Source organism: Papilio polytes, unplaced genomic scaffold, assembly GCF_000836215.1.
Source record: "Papilio polytes unplaced genomic scaffold, Ppol_1.0 DF821610.1, whole genome shotgun sequence".
Classification (NCBI taxonomy): domain Eukaryota; kingdom Metazoa; phylum Arthropoda; class Insecta; order Lepidoptera; family Papilionidae; genus Papilio; species Papilio polytes.
Genome location: NW_013527594.1, coordinates 63260 through 90229, shown reverse-complemented (window position 1 = coordinate 90229; position 26970 = coordinate 63260). Strand labels below are relative to the sequence as shown.

At 33.8% G+C, this 26970-nt stretch overlaps 6 protein-coding genes across 8 annotated transcripts in view; 2 read left to right on the top strand and 4 right to left on the bottom strand.

Annotated features, from left to right (window-relative positions):
• Nucleotides 1-769: 769 nt before the first annotated feature.
• Nucleotides 770-11933, bottom strand: LOC106108347. The gene is made up of 17 exons (XM_013289499.1): nucleotides 11840-11933; nucleotides 11635-11768; nucleotides 10759-10877; nucleotides 10377-10534; nucleotides 9679-9856; nucleotides 9215-9321; nucleotides 8431-8670; nucleotides 7687-7887; nucleotides 7091-7271; nucleotides 6306-6448; nucleotides 5232-5351; nucleotides 4223-4427; nucleotides 3890-3976; nucleotides 3054-3262; nucleotides 2297-2392; nucleotides 1744-1887; nucleotides 770-1053 (listed from the first exon to the last, which is right to left on the bottom strand). The coding sequence occupies exons 1-17, from the start codon at nucleotides 11912-11914 to the stop codon at nucleotides 883-885; spliced, it is 2568 nt and encodes an 855-aa protein (XP_013144953.1). The 5' UTR covers nucleotides 11915-11933; the 3' UTR covers nucleotides 770-882.
• A 6-nt stretch (nucleotides 11934-11939) lies between these two features.
• LOC106108360 (frataxin homolog, mitochondrial) lies at nucleotides 11940-14114 on the bottom strand. Its single transcript, XM_013289516.1, has 2 exons — nucleotides 12953-14114; nucleotides 11940-12227 (listed from the first exon to the last, which is right to left on the bottom strand). Exons 1-2 carry the CDS (start codon nucleotides 13241-13243, stop codon nucleotides 11976-11978), a joined length of 543 nt encoding a protein of 180 aa, XP_013144970.1. The 5' UTR covers nucleotides 13244-14114; the 3' UTR covers nucleotides 11940-11975.
• Nucleotides 14115-14124: 10 nt separating this feature from the next.
• On the bottom strand, nucleotides 14125-18506 carry LOC106108362 (carbonic anhydrase 3-like). Its single transcript, XM_013289517.1, has 6 exons — nucleotides 18417-18506; nucleotides 17712-17921; nucleotides 16667-16827; nucleotides 15410-15496; nucleotides 15083-15310; nucleotides 14125-14609 (listed from the first exon to the last, which is right to left on the bottom strand). The coding sequence occupies exons 1-6, from the start codon at nucleotides 18448-18450 to the stop codon at nucleotides 14304-14306; spliced, it is 1026 nt and encodes a 341-aa protein (XP_013144971.1). The 5' UTR covers nucleotides 18451-18506; the 3' UTR covers nucleotides 14125-14303.
• Nucleotides 18507-18773: 267 nt separating this feature from the next.
• LOC106108365 (MYCBP-associated protein-like) lies at nucleotides 18774-20713 on the top strand. Of its 3 annotated transcripts, none has more exons than XM_013289523.1 (3): nucleotides 18774-19356; nucleotides 19440-19704; nucleotides 19955-20713. In XM_013289523.1, exons 1-3 carry the CDS (start codon nucleotides 18872-18874, stop codon nucleotides 19973-19975), a joined length of 771 nt encoding a protein of 256 aa, XP_013144977.1. In that variant the 5' UTR covers nucleotides 18774-18871; the 3' UTR covers nucleotides 19976-20713. The 3 variants fall into 3 exon arrangements, with proteins under 3 accessions (XP_013144977.1, XP_013144976.1, XP_013144975.1); XM_013289522.1 differs by having other exon boundaries at nucleotides 19440-19810; XM_013289521.1 differs by having other exon boundaries at nucleotides 19440-20713.
• Nucleotides 20714-21129: 416 nt separating this feature from the next.
• LOC106108364 lies at nucleotides 21130-23034 on the top strand. Its single transcript, XM_013289519.1, has 2 exons — nucleotides 21130-21693; nucleotides 21773-23034. Exons 1-2 carry the CDS (start codon nucleotides 21209-21211, stop codon nucleotides 22983-22985), a joined length of 1698 nt encoding a protein of 565 aa, XP_013144973.1. The 5' UTR covers nucleotides 21130-21208; the 3' UTR covers nucleotides 22986-23034.
• A 1024-nt stretch (nucleotides 23035-24058) lies between these two features.
• Nucleotides 24059-26970, bottom strand: part of LOC106108366 (carbonic anhydrase 2-like) — a 6672-nt gene continuing 3760 nt past the window's right edge. Inside the window, exons 4-6 of the mRNA XM_013289524.1 lie at nucleotides 25523-25719; nucleotides 24784-24923; nucleotides 24059-24325 (exon numbers count right to left, since the gene is read on the bottom strand). Coding sequence (XP_013144978.1) covers nucleotides 24200-24325; nucleotides 24784-24923; nucleotides 25523-25719 — 463 coding nt within the window. The 3' untranslated portion in view covers nucleotides 24059-24199. The remainder of the gene's footprint in view (nucleotides 24326-24783; nucleotides 24924-25522; nucleotides 25720-26970) is intronic.

Below are 26970 nucleotides of genomic sequence, written 5' to 3'. Positions count from 1 at the left end.
TAATCCAGCGACACTACTCGTGCAAGTTCCGAGTAAAACTAGTCACAAACAGCAAGCTAATATACTCAGAATCGCGTCGTAGGAACTAACTGGAGAAGACAATATTTGTTTTCCCTAATTTCGACTTAACCTAATACCATCTATTATTTGCAAGTGAAACTATTGCGCTTCAGTGAATGTTTGTTACATAAGGTAATTGACTACAATAAAGTTTTATGACTAAACTAACAATAATAAAGATAAAATTAAACAATTTGGATTAGTTTTTTTTATTAAATATACTAATATTACAAAGAGGAAATATTTATATTCTTGTATATCTTGCATTCAAAAACTACTAAGACACTTTCAAAAATTCTTTCACCATTAAGAAGCTGAGTAACATAACCTATATTTTAAAATTTCAGAAGGAAGTCGCGAATAATCTATTAAATATAATACAATATATTGCATACTAAGTATAATGTCCATAAGTATTGTATTGGCTTTACTAAGTTTCCTGTTAAACCCGAAGATTCAAATGTAATACGGGGTTATAAATCGCATTGGAAATAATCGATTTTATTAAACCATTAGGCTGTTTACATGTTACCTTTGACTTAAAATCTTCAGATTAGAAAAAGGAGCATATCACGAAAATATGTAAAATATCGTTTTGATTTTTTTACGACTTTTCGTCATAAATAAAAAACACAGTGAATGGTACACTTATATTGTAATTTGATTTAAAAAATCAGGCTTTCAACCCTTAAATGCATGATACATTTATACATATTTATTTTAAAAAAAATCCCTTGATATATGTTCAATCTACCCGTTTCAATTTAGGGTAGTTAAAAAGAAAAATCATGCATAATTGTTAAGGGTTAAGAAGCTAAATATTCACAGAAGTCCTTGTGGTTTAAATGTTTTGTATAATTCGAGTAATTGTTTGCATTTTCCGTGTGTGGGACCGTCTGTTCGTCTGCTGAGATGCGTGTCCGCGGTGTGCGCGCCCGCGCTCGCCGCGCGCACCAGCCGCCGCCACGGCATCGACCACTCCCCTCTAAGGAACTGAAAGGGCACTTTAAACCCCCTATAGCCTTACAAATAAACGCGGTATAAGGTAAACTTAAGAATAAATTGAGAATAACCAAAATTTGTACTATTTGCTTATACTCAGTTTTTTCTTAAGTTTATTTTTATAACGCGTTTATTTGTAAGGCTGTAGGGGGTTTCAAGGTTTCCCTAAGGGGACTATCAGAAGCTTTAATTTGTTCAGAACTGTTCAGTTTGAAAAGTACATGTGTAGGTTAAATTTGGTTAGTTAAAGGTTTCGACACAAAGTTAGTTAAGTCATTAAATTCTTTCTGGCAATTTTAGTTCTATTAGTTTCATGGAACTGATCAGTTAGAAATGTGTATGTGTTTTTAATTGTCAGTTGAAGTGTTCAGTTACAGCTTTAGGTCCGCAGTCAGTTCAACGCAGCGCAGTTTAAACTGTACCCATTGAGGTTTATTTAGCGTTTTTTTTTATATTAAATTAGATTTAATTGCTTTTGTATTGTTAAAAGAAAAATAAAAAACTGACCAGTTCGACTGTTTAGTTAAAACTGTCAGAGCAAACTGTATGTATTGGGCTTCATAAAACAACTAAAGAATGTACAGTTAGACGCATAAATATGTAATCATTTGCAAAATACTACAAACTAGTATTTATTAAACAATTTAACGACATTTGTACAATAAATAATAGTCAGTATACCTGATCGAATGGTCTTCGTCCGATGTGAAACATTAGGTAGAGGAGAGGCGCGGAAGCCAGTGGAATATCTACGTCACAGGACTCCCGCACACCTAGTTCGTTGTATATCCACTCTGAATGTAGTTGCAGGTGATTGTACATAACCTTCAAATACAATTAAATTCAACATTTAACACTGAAATGCACGTTTTTACTTTTATACTCTTTTCTTCTTGATACAATAGACTATTTTGAAAAAAAAAATTTTTCTTTATTTTTTCTTAATCTATGTTCAATTTACTACCCTTTTCGACTTATGGTATTTAATAAAAAAAACATATATTCAAGGGTTAAAATAACATTGTAATGTTACTTTAAATGTTGAATGGAGATGAGGAGGTTCTTGTAAATACGAAAGAGACAATAAAGCAATTATTATTAAAAACAAAAAATAACAGAATCACCTCAACATCAAAAATGTTGAATATTCCATATTTTATTATCTCAAATAAATTAAATAATAATTATCAGTTCAATTTAGGTATTGAATAAAAGAAAATATTTAATAACATACTCTAAGACTATCGCGTCCTGATGACGTCATCAATATTTGGTTAGTCAAGATGGCGGCGTCGCTGTCCCGCTCCGCGTTACTGGCGGGCACGCTACCCTGCATTTAAATAATTATAAAAACTAGCGATTACTCGCGACTTTATATGCGTAGAATATAGTAAAAAACATATAATATACTCCTATAAATCAGCTATAATACTGTAAAAGTCCTGTCAAAATCAGGTCAGCCCTTGGAGATTAGCGAGATTAAATGTAGACTTGAAAAAATATTGAATTTTTTTTCGTAATAAATAGATATAAAAACAAACCACTATTTAGTTTACTTATTAACAATTATAATTTTGTAAAATGTTTTACAAATATAAGGAAACGAGGTTGCACTAAACTTGACAACTTTGAAAGAACGTATCGTTGAAAAAAAATCCTTCAATATGCCTCGTCTATTTTTTTTTAAATGTCTGTTTATAGCCAACACTAATGCATCATGTTCACTAAAACCAACTCTAATTTTATTGTTTCGATTATCCAATTTGTATTATTATTGTTTTTACCCAAATAACGTAGAACTTATTATTAAATTATTCGCTTGTAGCCTAAAGATTTTGACGAATTATTTGTATTATTGCAAGTATCTTGTTTTTTCATTTATTGGGGGTAAAAGAACAATAGCACAAGAAAAAAAAATGCTACAATACAATTCAGAAGTAGTAAATTAAGTTTTAAATAACTACCACTTTTATATGTATTTTTCACATTACCTCTTCAAAAAACACCGCAAACTCGGGAAAATCTTCCAAACCGAACTGGTCGGATAGTTTAAAATTTCGTTTAGTTAATTCTACTATATTCTGTATTTCCTGTGTATGTTTATTATCTTCATCTATAGAGCAGATCGCCTCCGCCACCGCCAGCGCTATGGAGGACGGCGAACTGTGCGCCGCATCGAAACTCACAGAACTGGACGGATCTGGATTAAACCGGTTTTTGGTGGTAAAACTGGTGTGATCCGGTTCTAACCGGTCTATTTAAAACGATGGTTTATGATTGTAGAAGTTTATTAAATTTATAATAATATTATAAAGATGAAGGAGAGTTTTAAAGATTCTTTCACCATTAAAAGGCTACTTTTACTGCTTACACTGAGTAACAAAGGCTATAACTTTTTTAATTTCACATGGGCGAAGTGGTGAGCAACAACTAGTTATATGTGAACTAACTGTGGCTCGCTACTTCGTCCACGTGAAATTAAAATATATAGCCAAAGTTACTCAGCGATAACGTAGCTTTCTTATGGTGGAAGATTTTTTTAAAATTGGACAAGTAGTTATTGAGTTATTTCAATACATACAAAAACACAAAGATACAAATCTTTCCTCTTTATAATTTTAGTATAGATGTGGGAGAGATGGATGAGGAGACACATATAACGGAAACCTTTTTATGTGCGTCTTCTCCGTCGATTAAGGGTAGGCAATGCATCTGTAAATGCGGATGTCTATGAGCAGCGGTCGCTTCGCTTTTTCGGCGAATTATGTGGCCACTCGTTTGCCTCCTTATCGTATAAAAGAGTTTATTAAAATAAAGTAATAATTACTTGCGGTAGCGAGAGTCCTTATTCTGACATGTTTCACTTTGGCTCTGTTTTGTTTTGCGTTTAAATTATGCGCTTCGCCGTTACCAACTGAAACAATTTTTATTAATTTTTTTCCAATAGATGGCGCTATTTTACATTATTTCAATTCCAAATATCTTAAATATCGAAATATGATTTTACTAATAGAAATATAAACGAAACTGTTACCAAAAGGGCATTTCGGATCTTAAAGAAGTCACACATTTAGAACAATCTGGATGAACATACAGACTTACTAAGTATTTTTTTTTAATACTGTCGTGGATATAAGCTTGGAATCCCCTTAAAAGTCACCTGTTTTCTCTTTAACGAGTTCCTTCTTGGCCCATTTCTGCAGTTCCTCGTACAAGACGGTGAGTAACATCTGCAGCAGCACGCAGCCGCCGACTGGACTCACGTTGCCTGGCAACGAGCGCTCTATGACGTCAGCCGCTGTACTGACGCACCGCGGTACGCAGTCCAGCGACCGCGAGATGCAACTCAAACAGAGAGACATTGTCTGAAAAATACAGCTTTTATAAATAAAACAATTTTAATTACTTGCTGTTGCTCGCGACTCCGTCTACGTGAAATAAAAAAAATAATGAAAATTAGCCTAACTGACAACGTACCGTTAATGGTGAAAGAATTTTTGAAATCGGTCCATTTCTTATTATAATATTAATATAGATAAAAAATATGATGTTTAGTAAAAAAAAAATATTTTATTGCTCTTTAATTTCATGAAGAAAAAAGGTTGAAATTCGATACTTTAAACCTAAAATTTAGATCTATAATCTAACATTTCCTTAAAACATCTTTAAATTATGACTTTTAAAGCAATAGCAGGCAGTTAGGCCTTATTGTGGTAGAGCCCGCTTTAACATGTTAGCAGTGCAGGGCCGGCACGCCCCCAGTAATACCACGACCACACAGAAGACAGGCGTGAAATGGAAGCAATTCCGTGTTTCGTCTGATGAGTGTGGTGCCGGAGGCCTAATTTAAGTCCCTTTCTCTTTACCACCCTTTTCTTATAAGAGGATGGGAAGGGGAAGTGAATTTGACGGAGGAGGAGATGCATAGGAAGGGGAAATATCCTCTTTATGTTCGTCTTCTCCTCTGTCGGATAAGGGTAGGCAACGCATCTGCAATTGCGGATGTCTATGGGCAGCAGTCGCTTCGCCATTTTAGCGGATTCAGGTGGCCGCGTGCTTGTTTGCCACCTTATGATATAAAAAAAAAGTTTTATCTTCCTTACTGTAGAAATACACAAAAAGACAGAACCATTAAAATAGAATATTAATTATTGTTTTACGTATCAAACCTGATACATGGAGGCTCCACTTTGGACCGCATTCACTAATATTGGCGGCACGAACTGCAGCGAAGTGCCAACAATGGCCAATACACCGGCCAACCATGGCGGCCGCCGGTCACACCATACCTGACAATTGTACTTTTTGTACTATACCATAATAAGAGTAATAATTTATTTTTAATCCATGTAAATTAATTATTTATTACTGTATATTCAAAAACATGTTTTTTTATTTTATTTTATTTATACGTAAAAGGCAGCCAGACGGAGACAAAGTAATTTTAAAAATAATAATAATAACTCAATCCATTCAAAACGTAAACATAATAACCCTCTCGTTGCCCATATTGCAGATTAAATATCTACTCTAAAAACGCGATAGAAAAGCAAAGATATCTGTCCCAAATAGGGTTGAAGGTGGGCCATAATTAGGGCAAAATATTAACCGTCGACTATTTAAAGGACATTTTAAAGTGTTTTAAATGATAATGCCAATCTTATTGCCTATCCCACCACTGGCTGATAGAGGCTCAGATAGCTTGAAACGTCACTATCAGATAGGTAACAAAATCCGATATTCCCATCACATATTTTACATGTCGGATTGTTATCAATTTACAAGAATTGTGGGACAGGCCCTTAAAATCCAAATTCCAATAATTCTACGGATTGTAAACTGTGCTTACGAAGAGTGTATTATTTGTTTAAGAATTCGGCCATAAGTGTGACACTGTAAGGGAGATGAATATGGAAAAACTAAAGACACACAAAATTTATAGACGAGGCAAACAAAATTTTTTCACCGGTACTTTCTCTGAAAGGTAACATATCAGTTTCAAGTTCAGTGCAACCTCGTGTTTTTGAATTGACATTTAATATTGACCTATCACAAAATCATGTAAATATTATTTAACATCTATTGGCAATTAATTTAAATATAATAATATACTAAAGCTATCAATACATAGCGTCAGTGATGATTATGTGAAAATTGTCTCACTCGAAGTATCAACTATGCCTACTCTATATTTTTTAATGTCTTTGAAATAAACAAATTGAATTTCGAATCGTAAAACATACTTGACGTTTATCTAAACACGAAGCCCAGTCCCGACCAGAGAGTTCTAAAGCGTGACACAGAGTGGACTTGAGCTCGGCTCTACTGCCCACTGTGGCCAGTATGTTCGTCAGCGCCCCCACGCCACGAGCGTATTCTACATCCGCTGGAAAAATAATATCGGAGTTTTTTTTGTGGCCTATTTGGACAGAGTAAATCTTTTAATTTATTATTCCAGTTAACCTAACATAAATAAATAATCTATAAATATTCCTGAATCTTACATATTGCAAAGATTAAAATCTTACTTCATACTAATATTATAAATGTTTGGATAGATGGATGGATGGATGTTAGAGCTTGAAGCCTAAACGGCTGAACGGATTTCGATGAAATTTGGTATAGATGTAAAGGTCTGGAAGAACACATAGGCTTCTTACTTTTGTTTTTTTTTCATTCCACGCGGGCGGAGTCGCGGGCGAAAGCTAGTTATATTATAAATGGTAAAATTTGGTTGGATGGATGTTTATTAGAGTTTGTAGCCTAAACTGCTCCACGGATCTCGATAAAATTTGTCATAGATGTAGACCAGTCTGGAAGAACACAAAGGCTTCTTACTTTTTTTTGTATTCCACGCGGACGGAGTCGCGGGCGGTAACTAGTCATACAATTTCATACAAGTTTGGATGGATGGATACTTGTTATTACGTATCTAGAAATGCGCTTAACGTATCTAAATGATATTCGGCACTGATATTTTTAAATCTGGGCGAATGATGTCGCGGGCAAAACCTAGTACACAACTCACCGGTATCATCACTTTTGTGTGTACAAAATCCATCAGCGGTACACAAAAAACCGTCACATTTATTTCGTTCGTGTGAATACCAGAGTCCGTTGGCCGGCCAACGCCCGTTCTCTGTCGACATTTTACGTACACCGTGGCACAATAATAAACGTGCTATACGACATTCACGCATCATCAATACCTGAAAAGTAAATAAAAATACTGGCTGAAATAATGACTAAACTATCGCACGATAGTTATGTGATTGTCGATTGATTCGCAGCCTGAACTGTTTAGTTGCAGAACTAAAAATGGAGAAGTGTGCATATTAGCTCATAGGAATCAAACCGATATTAAACAGTCCTGCGATATTTTAGTAAGGCACGCTTTTAGAATGCAAATAAAATGACAATTCAAGTCAATTTGTTCAACGTATTGAACACATAAAAGTACAGTTAACTACTTTCGCGGTGGTGCATTTGGCGAAATCTTTTCATTCAATGAAGGGAAAATTCACATTATCTTAATAATTTTTATATATTATTTAATTGATATTGTTAGTAATTATGTAAATAAAAAAATTGTTGAAACAAATTATTGTTTGAAAATTCACATACTTTTACTAATAAAGTCCAAGATGGCTGCGGTTGAGCTAACAATACAAGCAATTCTAATGCAATCGCAGTCTTATCCGGTAGATCTTTTGTATGATTTATGTTGAAGTTTTCGAAATCGTCGAACAAATTCGGACTGACGAACGTATACCATGGACTTGGACAGTCTTTTACTATTGTTTCATTATCATTTTCTTTAAATACCTAAAATGTAAGACACATTACAATATTATTGAAGATAAAGTACGAAGAATCAAGAGACCATCATGTTATACTTATAACTATACTTCTATACTATTATAATAAATCGTTTAGGCATCTTTACCTAAGATGTCAACAATCACAGCATATTTTTAGTAGTGCTTTTTTTTAATAAAAAGCCCTACACTTACGTCACGCTTTAGACTATATATTTTCATGCCATTAAACTAAGGGGATAAATATTTTGGATCAAAATCCTAAACTGGGAAAGATACCATAAGTTGCTGCCAACATCAAGGAAGCAATTGTCACTTGTGCATTTGAATTTTGACATTTTATGCGGATGAAGCCGCACTAGAATAGCTAGTATTTTATAAGGAAAAGGAACCTTGGGCCTTCGGCGAGCCGAGCGGCCCGGGCGAGCCGACCCATTCATGTGAAGATGTTAAAGCTCTACCACTATTCAAGTAGTTCAAGTAATATTAACTTAGACATTTATTTAAACAAATAGAAAAATATATTGTTTTGGAACTATAATATACTTACTTGATATAAGTAATGCAACTCAGCGCCCCTAAATATCATACACTTGAACAATTCGCTGCACTTAGCGTGCACGTCGCGCACGTGGCGCTGCCCCGCCCCCGGCCCCGCCCCCACCCCCGCCCCCAGCCCCGCCACGTCCGCGCCGCAGCCGCCGATACAAGGCAGGAGTTGCGCCACGCACAGTAAGATGTTGAGAATGTCGTTTAACAGTAAGGGTGTTGTTGATTCTGTTGTGTTTGTCTGTATTAAGAAGATATGCTTTATTGTTCAGTGTTTAAGATTTTACTAGCTATCTATATTTATACTTCTATCCATACTAATATAATAAATCGTAAACACAAACTTCTTTGTTGCCTAAAATGTCAGCAATTACAGCATGTTTTTGAATAATTCTCTTTTTAATAAAATCATTATCATTATTTTAATAATATCATTTACTTCACGCTTTAGGCTATATACTTTCACGCCATTAAACTTAGGGGGTAAATAAATTGGATAAAACCCTAATGTGGGAACGGGACAATAGGCTACAAGCTGCCTTCACTAAGGAAGTAAGATTGCCACGGTTTGTCATCAAGTCATGTCATTTTGACATTGGTAATTGCTAAGTTGACAAATGTAAATATAAAAATAAAATTTTCATAAAGTCATGCGGATAAAGCCGCACGGGAATAGCTAAAAATCGCTGAACATTGCCTCAAGAGACACAGAGAAAGCTACTAATCGTGTGTGCTTTATAGAAAGGTATGTTAATGTTATGTTTTGTAAAATAACGTTTACAAACCTGACAATATCTGACTGTAAGAATAGTTAACGTTTCATTGAGCATTCCAGCAAATATTCTTTGGGCCATTCTCGGAGGTACAGTGTCCCATAAATCTTTTCGAATACCTGGAATAAAAACACATATAAGCTTTACTTCTATACAATTTTCTTCACTAGCTTAAAAACCACATGTTATAACGATCTAGGGAAAAATACGAATCATTACTCTTCACATATACACTTTTTAACCTATCTAGGTTACAGGCAGTGAAAAGATCACAAAAAAGACAAAATGCAAGCCCGCGTAAGTTGCAGTGATTTGCAACTAGTAGGCCCTAATGGCATTTGTAAATGGCGGAGCGAACATCTTTGCATGGAAGGCCATTTATCTAAAATACTTTATCTAAAACACCACGAAAGGATCTGATTGTACTTTCACATATATCCACAAAAAGTCCTAGCAATTCCCTTAGATTTAATTACCATTCATATAGAGCCACCATCCCTGCACAGAGGGGGTGCCTGTAGCGACGGACTGCTGCCCCTCGATAGGACGACCTCCAGCATCTTGCAGAATGTATAGTGACAGGACTCGGTTGTGAAGATCTAACACCCTCTCCCCTACAGCTTCCGACATCGCCACGTAACGTTTGTAACACGCCTTAAAAGGACATAACTAAATGGACATTTTCTTTTTTAGCGATGAACTAGCTGTAACTCGCGATTTCGCCCACGTAAAGTAATAAATAATTGAAAAATATACCCTATGATTTTTTTGAAATCAGCCCAGAAGTTTTTGATTTATTTCGATACTTACAAAAATACAATTTTTTCCTCTTTATAATATTAGTACAGATAGTAAAGATATCCAACTATAGAACATTATCTTACTTATGTTACTTCTAATATTATAAATATGAAAGTTTAGATGTATGTTTGTTACAATTTATCTCCAAAATGTCTTAATGTACCTAAATAAATTAGACATTGATGGAGAACTGTCAAAAAAGAAATGGGCTAATCAAACAGTATTTTCTTAATTGAATCGTGTGTACAAAGTCGCGGGCAAAAGCTTGTCGTTTAATAAGAATTCATAGTTAAGCATTTTTAATAAACTTAACTATGAATTCTAAGTTAAATTAATATAAAAGATTATTATAAATTGCTGTAAATATATTTACCTGCAAACGTGAATGTCTTTCAGTGTTGCCACTTTCTTCCACATGCTGGACGTAGTAGAAAAAAGTATTTTTAAGTAATGCAGCGGCTCCCAGCGTGGCTGTTAACACTGGCAGATCTGCGTGGTCGAGTGCTTCTTGTGCAAGTATATGAAGATGTTCTGGAATACATAAAAAAAATATTTAATTACATAAAAAACTTTGCAAACTTATAAATACATTAATTCATATTAATATTAAAACGAGGAAGTTTGTAGCCTAAACTGCTGAATGGATCTTAATGGAAATTTGGCACAGTCTAAAAGAAGATATAGGCTACTTTCTTTTGATTTTAACTCCACGCGGACGATGTGCCGAAAGCTAGTTTAAAATAAAATTTGGTTACCGAGTAAAAAATCACCAGCCTTCATAGCCAATTGCACAAATTTTTCTGGATCTGATGTCTTGACAACACCACCGACACGATTCTCTCCATCTATTTTAACGAACATTCCAGATCCCCGACTGAAAAACCAGTAAAGGTATATTTAAAAAAACAATTCTAATTGTGACAGAATAATACATTATAACAAGTCTGCTTTTGTGGATATCTATTGGCATCTTGTTTCGCTTTTTGGCGAATATAGGAGGCTGTGTTCTTTACCATCTATACTATTATAATAAAGCGTAAACACACACTTCTTTGTTACCTAAGATGTCAGCAATTACAGCTTATTTCTGAATAATACTTTTTAAAATAAAAAGCCCTACACTTACGTCACGCTTTAGGCTATATATTTTCACGCCATTAAGCTTAGGGGTAAATATTTTGGATAACCCTAATGTGGGAAAGAGATCATAAGTTGTTGTCAACATCAAGAAAGCAAGATTGCTAAGGTTTGTCATGTCATGTCATTATGACATTTGCTAATGAATATTTGTCAAATGTAAACAATGAAATAAAATTTTCATAATTTCATGCGGATGAAGTCGCACGGAAACAGCTAGTATAAAAAAAGGTTATATAGTAGGAATACAATTATCTTCCTCCTGATCCCACTCACATAGGGTCAGCACGCCGGCTCTTCAACCTTCAAGTAACTCTATCATCTGTTATCTGTCTTCACACCCTTCTTAATCATGTCACCTTTCATACAATACATCCACTATTTAACCAAATATATTTCAAATAAATTATTATCTGTTATTAGCAAGAACCTATTAAGAAATAAGCAAATTATGGTACTATTTAGAGAACTACTAAACAAGTAATTCTACATACTTGAATGCAATTTGAAATTCCTCTTCTAACCAAAGAACAATTTTTACAGCAGCAAATGATGCATTTCTTGGAAAATCCAACCTCCCTCCAACCACACCTTGGCATATTTTCTCCGATAAAACAGTCTGCTTTTCCTGATATTGTTAAAAACCCTTTTTAATATAGAAAAAAAAATAACTTAACAGAACTAAAGTTTGTAACATACCTGATAATATTGAAAATCTCTTTGCAACAGAATAGGAATCCTATCCATAATATTTCCATCTTCTATAACCTCCATTTTATCAAAATAAAAAAACAAAAAATAACAACAAAACTATTTAATACTTAACAAAAAAAACTTAAACAAAAGAGTGACTACAAGATCCAAAATCAATTTTATTAACAACTATTCTTGATATTTCATCTTGTAACAACTTGTGTAATGTAACACCATCATGCTTGTATATCCAATAACCTCCGTCTTTTAATACAAGGTCATAGCGTTTAGGACCAGATACAGGAGAGCTAAGCCAGATTTGCTTATTCGGGCTTTGTCTATTTATCACATAAGTACCATATTCAGAACCAAGCGCTACTGTCAACACTCCATCCTGTAATAAGATTATCTTTATTAATAAAGTAATATATTGCCTGCAACAACCATATGATTATTTTTTTAAAACAATTACTTCATGCTAGTATTATAAATGCAAAAGTTTAGATGAATAGATGGATGTATGTTTGTTAGAGTTTGTAGCCCAATGACTAAACGTAAATTTGATGAAATTTAGTATAGACGTAGAACATAATCTGGAAGAACACATAGGCTACTCACTTTTGTCTTAGTTTTAATTTCACGCGGATGGAGTCGCAAGCAAAAGGTAGTTTTTAATAAAAGTGAAAGTTTTAATGGATGGATATCGGTGAAATTTGAAACCACAGCCTTCTAATTAAGCTATTTTTCTAATTCCATGTTCAAATCATGAAAGATAGCTATAATAGTAATAAATCAAATGTTATTGAAAAAATAACTGGATACAAGTGTAGTAGATTTCGGTTGGTATATGTTACATACAATAAGACAAGTCTTTCCGCTTTACAGTATTATTATGAACATACAAAATACATTGCGAATTTTTAAATAGCATAAGGGGAATTGTGGATTCCAAAATTAATATGGCAAACACATAGACATTTCATTTTTTTCCTTTCCTTCATAGTTAATTAATAATAAGTATATCAGTGTCTCGAATCTGGATAATGGTAATACTACAACTACTGTAAGGTATAAAAACGTCTAAAATGAAATTAAAATTGTTTTGACTTTTTCACTTACACTATATGTTACATCAGCACCCTTTAAATTAGAAGATTGTTCCACAATTTCTTCAAAATAATCACACAAAGATTCCAAGGTTTCGTTACAGATTTCTTCATAAACTATTGGATCCACTATTTCTGAAGTCTGCGAACTATTAGTTGTATTTCTAAAAAATGTTCTGTTCGGAAGACAGGTGCTAGCCTTGCAGATATTTATTGGTACGCATCGATTTAATAAAACAGGGGTAAAATTATTGATCCGCCTTAGTACCAGCCAGCGGCTGGTACGAAAAATATTCCTAATCATTTTGTGAAAACTTAGTAAATTTTACCAAACTCCCAAAGGTTACATTACTGACTGACAATGACATTGACAACTAACCGCCCTCCGCCGACCACATTTGACAGTTGACTTAACGTTCAAAATCAGTTTCAGTGTTTAACAAATGTGTCTTTTACAAAGTGGCAAAAACTAGGCAACAACAGTTTTTTCACAGTATCTTTTTTTTTATATTACTTGTGTGTGTGTTACTTCTTATTTCTACAAAACGACAAAAGCGTCTTCATTCAGCATCGTTGTAAAACAGACGCCATACTCCCTCAAATAGCAGCTTTTCATTTTGTATGAGCAAAATGAAAAAGTTTAGAAGCTAAAAATAATAGTTCATTAGAGAAAATTGTTGTGATACATACGCAAAGGAAAATCTGGCATCTGACAGCGCCCTCGTCGGGTGATTAACGGATTAAACTTTTACTAAAACTGTTTCGTCTCGGAGATTACGATTGATATAGGTTTTAATGTCATCAAAGTAAATTGGAATATTAACATTGATAAACATTTTTATACAACTTGATACATGAAACGCATACGATTAAGGACACTTTCATTTATTTCAGAAAACCGATAATACCCGTCCCTTTTCTAAATGTATTGATTAAATACAACTGTATTGAGTCCCTTGGCCCTTAGCCCTACGACTTACTTAGCGACTATTGACTTATTTGAATGGGAGAAAACGAAATGAAAGCAAGATATATTAGCATCCATAGAAAAGATGGAGCAACGACCTTCGGTAAATCCACATAGGTCGATACGCTATGGAATTCTTTTTATTTGCTACGATCCGTCTCGTTTTATCTCTAAATGACAAATCGGTTCCATAAATCGTTGTTCATTTAACATATGTCTAGATGGAATTAAATTCGCAGCATCGTGGTGTCTCGCATCATGAGGTAATTTGACCATATGTAGGATTATAGGCTTCCTGTAATTCTTACAACCATTTTACTCGATGGAAATGTCTTTTATCTTCAATTCTCTCTGCATGCAAGTAGAACTAGTTTACTTTCTCTTGATTTATAAGACGTTATTTGTTCCCCTTATTTCCCTTATTCTCCGTGATTTCTTTATTATTGTCTTTCTTATTTTCTGTAGCTTCATTAGAAACAGAAACCCTGTTCTGTGGCGGTAGCATCCATGGATTAGCTTGATATGCAGGGGAGGGGACAGATATCGATTGCTCAGGGACCCTTGGTATGGGTAATAGGGAGTTGTACTGATTCCAATGCGCATTTATAAAGAACACATGCCTGTCGGCTACATCTTGTAATGGTCGGAAGTTTCCCATGTTAGGATTATCCCAAGGATCCCAAAGCTTACGGAATTGCTCCATCTGAAATAGTTAGACCAAATTACTTAATTTTACATGTAAAGTTTACGTGTCTTATAATTAAATGAATGACTTTCAATTTTGATTGATGTTCCCGTTTGTAATTCGCAGAGGTTTTCGAATTGAATAGATGATCACTGTGTATCAATTTAGTATCGGTTTAATTTAAATTCATCATCATCATCATCATCTCCCCTGCCTTATCTTACTCCCGTAGGGTCGGCGCACTGGGTTTTTGTCCTCCAAAGCTCTCTATCATCCGTCATCTCAGTCATCACTCCCTTCTTGGTCATGTCACCTTTCACGCAATCCATCCATTTCTTTCTAGCTCTACCTCTACCGATGTTCCCCTCCAAATTCATAACTAACGTACGTCTTGTTACATGCGATTCATCCCTTCTCATAACATGCCCATACCACTCTAAATGGTTTAATTTAAATTATTATTACAAAAGTAAAAATTTGATAAACATGACCTGTTCAGTAGAAGCATACAGTATTACTCTGGGTACGAGCCATCGTATGACATGATTCTCTCCTTTCACCGTAGTTAAAGTGCCCCAATAGAGGAAGTAATCTTCATAGAACATGGGCATGATGCGAGACATTGGGTAAGGTCCGATTCGAGTGTTTGTCTTTGCCTCTATGATCCTGGGGAATCCTTCTAGAATGCATTCTAAACGTTCATCAGCATTAACTCCGTACTGAAAATTATTTTAATATACTCCTCTAAGCTTGCGAGTTTCGGAAACTTAATTGTATTGTTAGTTTAATATTTTTTTCTACCTCATATTTTTACTTACTTTTATAATGTAACAAACCATAACTACGCCATCATGATGTTTCAGGGCTTCCTCTTGCGTCAGGTATTCCGATCTGAAGAAAGTTGCCTGGAAACATAATACTATATAGTCAATGTTTGTTAGAGTTTGTAGCTTAAACTACTGAATATATCTCGATGCAATTTTGCATACATGTAGAGGAAAAGACAGAAGAACACATAGCCTATTTACTTTCGCTTTTTTATCCACGCAGACTGAGTCGCCGGCCAAATCTAGTTTTAAATAAATAGGCTCAGTGATTTTGACTTTGAAACCATAAATGACAAAAGATCAGACATATTATCGTTGTCTCGACATAACACTTTAATATTGAAATTTATTCACTACACGACTGTGTACTCTGGTTTTAAGTACACGAAAGCGTTATTACATTATCCTTTATAACAAAAACGAAGAGAATAGCCTAAGATCTCTCCCTAGGCACTAATTTGTCCTTAATTACGTATTAACTCGCTTAGCTAATTAATTGAATAAATTTTCACAGTAAGCGATAAATTTTGTTTTTATTTAGCAGGGGAATAGTGTACTTGATTTTATAAAATTATCTTAATTACTCTTTGCCTACTTGTTTAGTATAATTTTATGTACATTTGCATGTCTAAACCGACATTCTAAGTTGTGAGATTTTGCTTAGCCTTAAGTTTGTTTACTTTGCTACTTACGTTTTGGGAGGTTAAGGAACTTGTAACTTAAAATGTAGTAGTTAGAAATAACAGTGATTAAGTTGTCTACACTTTTAAATAATCAAGATTTTTATCTATACTATATATATTATAATAAAGCGTAAACATACACTTCTTTGTTACCTAAGATGTCAGCAATTACAGCTTATTTCTGAATAATACTTTTTTAAATAAAAAGCCCTACACTTACGTCACGCTTTAGACTATACATTTTCACGCCATTAAACTTAGGGGGTAAATATTTTGGATAAAAACCCTAATCTGGGAAAGAGACCATAAGATGCTGCCAACATCAAGAAAGTAAGATTGCCAAGGTTTGTCATGTCATGTCACTTTGTCATTTGCTATTGATAATTTGACAAATGTAAGCAACGAAATAAAATTTCCATAATTTAATGCGGATAAAGCCGCACGAGAACAGCTAGTATTAACTAAAAATTTACATATATAGGTACTTAACGTACACTTTTCCAATAAAGTGAAATATTAATTAAATGGGTTCTGGCTCCTTACAACTAAAATCTATAAAAATCACCTGCATTTCACCGGGATGTAATCTTTTATCAACGGAATGCTCACTTCCTTTCATGAAATTAGGTCCCCAATGGAAATGTATTTGAGAAAGGACGTGTTTTTCGTATAAGGGACCTCCTTCAAGATATGGCCTCTCCGTTCTCCATTTAGCTCCAAGTAATACTGGAAATAAAGTTGACATGTTTACAGTTGATTTTAGGAAAACAATGCTGACCGTACTTGGTTGAAATATATTTTTTCTCCACGTAGTCAGTGTTTTTTTGTAAACAGTGAGAATTTCTTTTACTTTTTCATTCTTTGTTTCTCATTATTTTAATATTTATAACAGGCTGGGACGTTGTGTAAGAATGTTGAGTTAAAATACGGAAAATATCCTCCATTTTTATTACCATTTATTGCTACATTTTTTATGTAAAACATTGTTGGATAAAGGAATAATTTTGCAGTAGTACAAGTAAAACCAATTGGAAACAAGTAATCTTGCGGTAACAAATGACGCAACATCTAACATCATTTAAGGTGTTGGTTTGCAATCAGAAGGTATGTATGACAGTTGTCAAACAATGAAATCACTTTTCTCGTCCAAAATCCGCAAGATAAAAGATTTCTTTACTATTTAGTGCTTCAGTTCAGGTTAACTTTATGCACACGTGATATTATCTATATATCTATACTATTATAATAAAGCGTAAACACACACTTCTTTGTTGCCTAAGATGTCGGTAATTACTGCATATTTTTGAATAACTCTTTTTTAATAAAAAGCCCTACACTTACGTCACGCCTTAGGCTATATATTTTCACGCCATTAAACTTGGGGGTAAATATTTTGCATAAAAACCCTAATGTGGGAAAGATCATAAGTTGCTGCCAACATCAAGAAAGAAAGATTGCTAAGGTTTGTCATGTCATGCCATTTTGACATTTGTTATTGATAATTTAACAAATGCAAACAATAAAATAAAATTTTCATAATTCCATGCGGATGAAGCCGCACGGAATTATGAAAATTTTACGGGAACAGCTAGTTAGTACATAAAACTTACCAGTATAACCAGTATTCGTGAGTTTTATTTTATGTGGGTAAATGTCAAAATTGTACCACTTTAATTCAGGACATTTGTAAGGGATGGAACCTGTGATTGACACTTCAATAGGTGTGGGCAAATGCCCCTCGATTTTGCTGAAATAATAAATGTAATCAAGAGTTCCTATAGGAGGGACTTTCTCTTCAACTTCTTCTGGTGCAGCCGGAACTGAAAGCCATTACAAAATTTTATTAAGGTTTCTAATCTGAATACTCGTAATATTATAAATGCGAAAGTTTTAATGGATGGATGTTAACGAAGTAACGGCTCGTGCCAAGGCACCTGAGGGAGCCCTCCAGCTTAATTACTCATAAACGAGGTTTAGGCTAAGCGCCATCTGTAAATACATCTTCAAGGCAAACAGTGGCCATTCAGTCAAAAAAAAAGGATGGATGTTTGTTAGAGTTTGTAGACTGAACGGCTGAACGGATCTGGATGAAATTTGGCATAGGTGTAGAGCATATTCTGGAAGAACATATAGGTTACTTTCTTTTGTTTTTTTTTTTAATTTTACGCGAACGGAGTCCAATTGAAAGCTAGTTTACCACTAATTCAGATAGTTCATATTGTTGATACGGTTAGTTGCAACTGTTCAATAAAATAGTGATTTTTCACTTATTGATAATTCTGAGTAACTAGCAGTAAGTAAATTACGATTAATACCTTCTGGTTCGGGTATAGGCAGAGCAATAGGCATTATTTACTTTAAAATTTCAAACATTTCAGAATTTCAAATAAAACTGTCAAATCGACGTTTTGCTCTATTTTTCTCTATGTCTATTACTTTATGTTTATACAGATTATATAACGTTAACTGTTACATAGGATTCAAGTTTATAATTTCGCATCGTACAATTAAAAATAAGACATCACTGTAGGTGATAAAAATTAAAATACTGCAAGAGAATTTAGATGTTTTAAGAGTAATAAATTCTAAATGAATTATATTATATCTATGGAGAAAAAAAGGATACTGACAAGTAATGTATACGTCAATATTTATGCGTCAATTTTCTTGAAATTTTACAAAAATGGATTTATCGCCACGGTACGAATTTATTTAAATAACATATATTTAACAAAATATACATAATATTGATACATATAGCTATATAATAATGGATGAATTTGCAAAGAAATATATTCAACCCGATCGAGATTTACTCAACTGGGAAAAATGGGTAAAGGTGAGAGAAGACGAAACAATAGCCATTGGCCAAAGAATACAGAGGCAACCTATAGATATGGTTATGAATTTACATGAAAAATCACGCGAAAATAAAGAAATTAAATCAATATTGCAAGACGCTCAAGTAAAAGAGCCAGCAACATTTAGAGGCGAACCCTGGACTCTACCAACAAGACTCAAACAAAGATGTTACTGCGAACCTGTGTATGAAGTTTATCAAAAGCCTGAAGAGATCGGACAGCCCCGTATCATCGAACATATCGGAGTACCACAATACATTTTAGAACATGAAAAAAATGTTCATGGCGTTTCAGAACGCAACAAATGTGTGCGATTAAACAATGAATACCAGAAGTATAAGAAAAAACGAGAAGAACAGTTTAAAGAAAAAATAAAAATAATAGATCCGCATAGGTATGACTCTATCAAATCTTTTTGCTATTTCTATTTGTACGTAAAAGTCATTTTTCATGTAAAAAAAAAACATTTATTTTCAGGTCCGACATTAGTGAATTATTTGTGAAAGGCAATAGACCCAAACCACCATCAAAACCTTTGCCATCCCTGCCAGATATAAAAATAACGACAGTAGAGGAGTCCGAAGAAACTTTTAAAGTGTATAGTGTGAGAATTAATAATACGGTATTCATTAAAGAAACTGCCGAACGACATCTGACGTCAAAGCTGCTCAAGTTACAAAACGAAAAGTGGCATGAACCTTGCTCGTCGTGGTCGTATTATTTTAACGTGCCTAAATGTCGAGTGGGTAGAGCTAAACTATTTTTGCAAAATTTAGGAACGGTTACGTTAAGGTATTGCTGGAAAAAAATAAGACAACAGACTCCTTTCATTGAGGAAGAACTTATGAGTCAAGTATTTTTCTTTAACAAAAATGAAAATATTTTACCCCCTGGTCAAACTAGAGAAGTGTATTTCACGTTTGTTTCTTGCGATATCGGTATCTACAGAGAATTGTGGGAGCTAAGTTTTTGCAATGTATCATTTTTTGCAGATCTGTCCCAAAGACTTGTGATTAATTTGCAAGCAGATACTATAGAGAACACGGAGAAAATTCGTCGGAGAGTAGACATTCTGAAGGTAAGACTCAACAGAAAAGCTATTCGAAAACTCATCAGAGGTCTCTTATACAATGTTGTTATTAAAGTAACAAGCGTGGAACCACAAATATACCCCTATCAAAAATACCTCTTGGAATCTGATATATTCCTTATGAAGAATCCGGTATGTTATTACAATCAAAGCGAAGTGATGAAATTAAAGGAAATTTATTCGGAAATGCAGCCAGGTAAAGTTTGGGACTTGTCAATTGCCACATGGAGAAAGGCGATGATGAAAAAAGATTTCATTGAACGAATGCAATACTTTGGAAAATTAAAACAATCGCAAAACATATTACTGACACCTTGGCTAGAGGATGAAAATCGTAACCCAAAACACGTTGCAGTAAAACTTATTCTGTCGAAGTTAGCTGACAAATTTGACAAGGTATACGATGCTCTGAATCACAATAAGGTCAGCAATGATACAGAAGTCAAGAAAATGCCTGAGGATAAATTGTTGCAACATATGATATTCTACATTCGCATGCGAGATCACATTGGAATAGCTATAGAACATTGTGCTGGTGTGGTGAGGAGCTTGGATTTAGAGCGATGGATTCATTTTGATTTTTGTCAGTAGTTATTTTTAGCTTTGTTACTTATGTACATTAGTTTCGATAATTGTAACATTAATAAAAATGTTTAATTTATATGCAGTTTTTTGCAATCGAAAATGAAACAACGATTGACCTCAATAAAAGAGAAAGTTTATTTGTGGATGATGTAAAGTTGGTAACATTACTTATGTTACTATTATTAATTCTAAAAGTTCCTACAGATGATTAGCGTAGTGTTTCTAATTACAATATGTTAAGTTCTACTTTTTCGCTTAGTGATAATTGTGCGAGTCACTATATAGCTAGTAAATTATTAATTATATATTAATAAATCATAATTATTCCTTCTGGTTCTGTTATAGGCACCGCATTAGGCATTTCCGTACTTAGGATTTTCATACAATTCAGATTTTCAAACAAAAAAGTAATTATATAAACTTTTGCTCTGTCTATAAAATACAAAGAAATGTTACATTGACGTTAATTTTTTAAAATATTTCCAAAATCGAATATGACGTCTCGTTACGAATGTAAATAAAATATATTGAACAAGATACAACATATATAATTTTGAATATAAGTACAATAATGTATCAATATGCAGAAAAATATATTCAACCCGATCGAGATTTACTTAACTGGGAAAAATGGGTAAAGGTGAGAGAAGATGAAATATTGGCCATTGGCCAAAAAATACAGAGGCAACCTATAGACATGGTTATGAATTTACATGAAAAAGCACGAGAAAAAAATGAAATGAAATCAATATTGCAAGACGCTCAGGTGAAAAAGCCAGCAACAGTAAGAGGCGAGCCGTGGACTCTACCAGCAAGACTCAAACAAAGATGTTACTGTGAACCTGTGTATGAAGTTTATCGAAAGCCTGAAGAGATCGGACGACCCCGTATCATCGAACATATCGGAGTACCACAATACATTTTAGAACATGAAAAAAATATTCATGGCGTTTCAGAACGCAACAAATGTGTGCGATTAAACAATGAATACCAGAAGTATAAGAAAAAACGAGAAGAACAGTTTAAAGAAAACATAAAAATAATAGATCCACATAGGTATGACTCGATCAAATCTTTTTGCTACTTCTAATTGTATGTAAAAGACATTTTTCATATAACAAAGCATTTATTTCAGGTCCGTCATTAGAGAATTGTTTGTCAAAGGTAATAGACCCAAACCACCACCAAAACCTTTGCCACCCCTGCCAGAGATAAAAATAACGACTGTAGAGGAGTTTGAAGAAACGTTTACAGTATACAGTGTGAGAATTAATAATACAGTATTCATTAAAGAAACTTCCGAGCAACATCTGACGTCAGAGCTGCTCAAGTTACAAGATGAACAGTGGCATGAACCTTGCTCGTCGTGGTCGTATTATTTTAACGTGCCTAAACTTCAAGTGAGTAGAGCTAAACTCTTTTTGCTAAATTTAGGAACAGTTACGTTAAGATATTGCTGGAAGAAAATAAAAGAAAAAGCTCCTTTCATTCCGGAAGAAGTAGCGAGTCAGGTATTTTTCTTTAACAAAAATGAAGATATATTGCCCCCTGGTGAAACTAGAGAAGTTTTTTTCACATTTGTTTCAAGTGACATTGGTATCTACAGAGAATTATGGGAGCTTCATTTTTCTAATGTATCATTTTTTGCAAATCAGAACCGAAAGTTTGTGATTAACTTGCAAGCAGATACTATAGAAGACACGGAAAAAATTCGTCAGAATATAGACTTACTGAAGGTAAGAATCAACAGAAAAGCAGTTCGAAAACTCATTAGAAGTCTTTTATACAAAGCCCTCGATAAAGCAACTAGCGAGGAGCCGCAAATGTACCTATATAAAAATTACTTTATGGAATCTGAAATATTCCTTATGAAGAATCCGGTTTGTTTCTACAATCAAAGCGAAATAATGAAATTAAAGCAAGCTTATTCGGAAATGCACCCAGGTGAAGTTTGGGACTTGTCAATTGTCACATGGAGAAAGGCGATGATGAAGAAAGATTTTAATGAACGAATGCAATATCTTGGAATATCGAAACAATCACAATATGTACTACTCAAACCTTGGCAGGAAGATGACAATCTTCTTGACCTAAAGCACGCTGCAGTCAAACTTATTCTGTCAAGGTTGGCTGACCAATTTGACCAGGTATACGCTGATCTGAATCTCAATGTAGACAACAATTATGCAGAAGTGGAGGAAGAGCCTAATGATAAGTTATTGGAACGTATGATATTCTACATTCGCATGCGCGATCACCTTGGAATAGCTATAGAACATTGTACTGGTGTGGTGAGGAGCTTGGATTTAAATCGATGGATTCATTTCGATTTCTGTCAGTTGTTGTAATATTTAGTTTTATTACTTATGTAACATAAATAAAGATATGTTTTATTTGTATGCTTTTTGCAATCTAAAGTGAAAAAACTTCTACAATATCCGAACTAAATAGATAAGTTTGTCTTCTAGTTATTAAAAAACAAATGACAAAATAACTGCTTAGTTATTTTTCGTATTTATACTATGTTGATCATTGCAAGCTCTGTATCTTGGAAGTAGTGTGAAAAAAGAAAACCAAGTTTCTGTTTGTAGGATATTAGAGTTTACAAGTATATATTTTCGATTTCGAGCCTGCAATTTCGTCAAAGGCCGGCAACGCATCTGTAATTCCTCTGGTGTTGCGGATGTCCATGGGCGTCGTTGACCATCTCTGTGTTCCCGCCACAAACAGTTTTGTTCCGACTACAAGCTAGATTCACAACAAATCTTAAAGTAAAATCTTAGCGCTGCTGTAGTTTTTATATGCGTTGAATGATATTTAGATATTCTTTCGCTGCAATATTTCCCTATATTCTTGCTTACTGAGTTCTGTAAACTTATTCAGTTTACTTTTTCATATATTGGTGTTGTATACATCTATCATGTTTCTAATTAAGTAAATGTATGTAATAATAATAAAAATTCAAAGCCAACTTTAGTCGGAGATTATTTTTAGAACATCATTTAACAGAGAAGATTTTAAGTGCCTGGATTAGAAAAGCAGCGACGAGATCTTGCGTCAAAATTAACGTCGATATTACATGAAGCTTCCAACCTAATCTATTGAATAGGTTTACTTTTAATGTTTTTATTTGATACTAGCTTTCGCCCGCGATTCCATCCGTGTGGTATAAAAAAAATAGAAGCAAGTAGCCTATATGTTCTTTTAGACTATGCCATCTGTGCCAAATTTCATACAGATCTGTTCCCTCGTTTAGGCTACAAACTCTAACAAACATCCATCAATCCATCTAAACTTTCGCATTTATAACATTAGTAAGATAGTAAGATACATTCTAACTACATAAAGTTACATTCTACATTCATTCCTTCAACACAGGTTGTTAAGATGTGGAAAAAAATGGAGTAGAACTTTATTTTTTTCTTTGGAAACTTTTTAATTAATTTAAAAACACTCTTATCAAAATATATACACTGTTAAACACTGGAATACTAATCACTAGTTGTATCGTTTTAGTTATTTGTATTATATCACTTTGTGTAGTCTCAAATTCACTAATAATTTATAGTTTAGCTTTCACTTGTTTCACGTATATGACGGAATGACCTGGAGGATGTCGCTGCGTGGGCCGAACGTTTCTCTCTATCGGAATGCTGTCCGGACCCTCCAATTGCCTCAGTAGACCCAGCTGCGAAACAAACAGGCTCGTAAGGGTAAATTGATTACATGATTCATGAAGTGCCCTACGTTCATTGAATGTATTGTATTTGTTTTGTATTTTTTGCCTTCTTTGTATTGTTATTTAGAAAATATTTTATTGGATTGTGTTCTTTTGATTATTTTTATTTGAGAAGTTAGTTAAAGGAATACCTTTATTAATAACTAAAACCTCGTGAATTAATACGACCACCACGTCTTCTGACGAATTCCGTAAGTTTAGATGGATGGATGTTTGTTAGAGTTTGTTGCCTTAACGGCTGAAAGAACACATAGACTACTTACTTTTGTTTTTTTAATTCCACGTGGTTAGAGTCATAGGCAAAAGCTAGCAAAATGCATTTTATACATCTAATGATATGATCCGATTTTAGATACATTGGAGTTAACGTAATCACCATGTAAGAATAATTGCTTGAAGTTACAGACCTGTTCACTGCCAATTTGCACTGGCTTCTCGTAAATTATCCAGGTAACACATTCAGTGTAAGGAGGCGTGGTTAATGATCCTTTGTACGTGACATAGTTGCCGCTACTCAGATCCTCTCGATCCATCCAAGCGAGTGATTCTGTTTGACACATAATAAAGAAATAAATCACTATACTATTGAGTACATATCTATCTATACTAATATTATAAAGAAGATTAAGATTTTTGAATGCTTATATGTATTGAAAAAACTTAAAAACTACTGGGCCGATTTTAATAATTTCTGCACCGTTAAAAATTTTTGTTATCACTGTAACATAGGCTTTCATCAGTCTTTTTCTGCCCACTGCTGGACATATTCTTCTCCAATACCTTTCAAATAATACTTCTATGACACAATTTAAAATTTTTATTATTGTTTAATGTATATGTCACGGTAAGAGTGAATAATTGAAGATTATTAATAATTATCTATTATTAATAATAACCACATGTTTTGGTAAAAGTGAATAATCGATCGAAATTTATTACGTTTAGTAGTAATTATTAATAATTCACGAGATGTTACATTATTATATACACTAAAAGAATTATTAATAATTACTACTAAAAGTAATAAATTTCGATCGATTATTCACATTTACTAATATTAATAATAACCACATGTTTTGGTAATTATTAATAGTTTTCAATTAATCAGATTTACCGTAATATATATAAGTACAGTTATTAGTATACCTGAAGAGACATCACATGTTTGATCGCGTTTCTTAATCTTCTCTAACCCCTCGACGAATTCATCAAAGCTTGGATTAGGGGCGTCAACCACTTCCAGTAGAAAACCAACGACTGCCAGCCCATCGGGATGTGCAACTGCCGCTTCCAGAGATTGATATTTAGTATTGTAATGCACTAAATGGCATTCAGCTGCATATCTATAGAATAATATATAAAATCACTTTAATTTGTGCCTGTGAATGATGGATTTATGATCTCTACACTTTATTTATAGTTTCTGCATCTATTAACTTCATCTTGTATGCGTATTCTCGAAATTCAGGATTTAAATATTTATCCATAGCAACATAGTTTACAAGCATCTAAATCTGTATTTTTGTTATCTCATTTACGCACAAATTTAATCAGATCCGATATATTTGTGATCTTGATTGTGAACATTTCAACTACAATCAGTGTTTGTTGGCATATTTACATCAAATTTATTTAATATCTTATCTATCTTGTGTCGGAATACGTCTACTTGAATTAAAATAATGTTACACTTTGTTATTTAAAGAACCAAAAGTGATCTTTGATCGAAAGGTTTAGAGTCACTTACTCATATCATATTTTATATCGCAAATAATTTGACCGCCTCATGATTCGTATTCAATTTTTCGTACTTTGGTATCAAGAAAACAAATCACGTTATCATCAACCATCATAAAAAATATAATTTAATTATTCCTTATCACTTTAATGTAATTAATCTATTTATTACAAAAGGAACAAATATGTTGTTGCCAAGCAAAAAACATAGTAATAATGTTACGTGGTTGACTATGGCCTAGTCACCCTAACTTTAGGGTAGGCTCCGAGCCCCTCGGTGAGGACGTATAGTGAGCTTGTGATGATGGTGATGATGAAGCAAAAAACATAGTCAATAATACACTTTCAGTAGAAAATACGTGGGAAAGCTAAAAGCAGGCTCATGTCTTTGACTAAACTATTTTTTTATAATATAAGGTGGCAAATGATCAAGCGGCAACCTAAATCCACCGAAATGGAAAGCGACCACTGTACATAAACATCCGCAATTGCAGATGCGTTGCCTACCCTTCGACGGAGGAGGAGACGCACATAAAGAGGACATTTCCCCTTCCTATGCGTCTCCTCCACCGTCAAATCCACTTTACCTTATGAGGAAAGGATGGAAACAGACTAAAATTAGGCCTCCCGAATCTTTGTTGTCTAAAGTTGTTTTTAGTAATGGAGATAAAAATGAAAAAAACAAAATGAACAGAAGGTGACACTTTTAACGTATTAATTACACTTGTTGCTTCTCGTGGAAGATTATGTTTGTGTGTAAACAGTAACTGCGTCCTACACCAGTGTGACCAGGTATAAATTAAATTGTACTATAAGCTACTCTTATGAATTTTGATATATTTTTCTTTTGTAATATT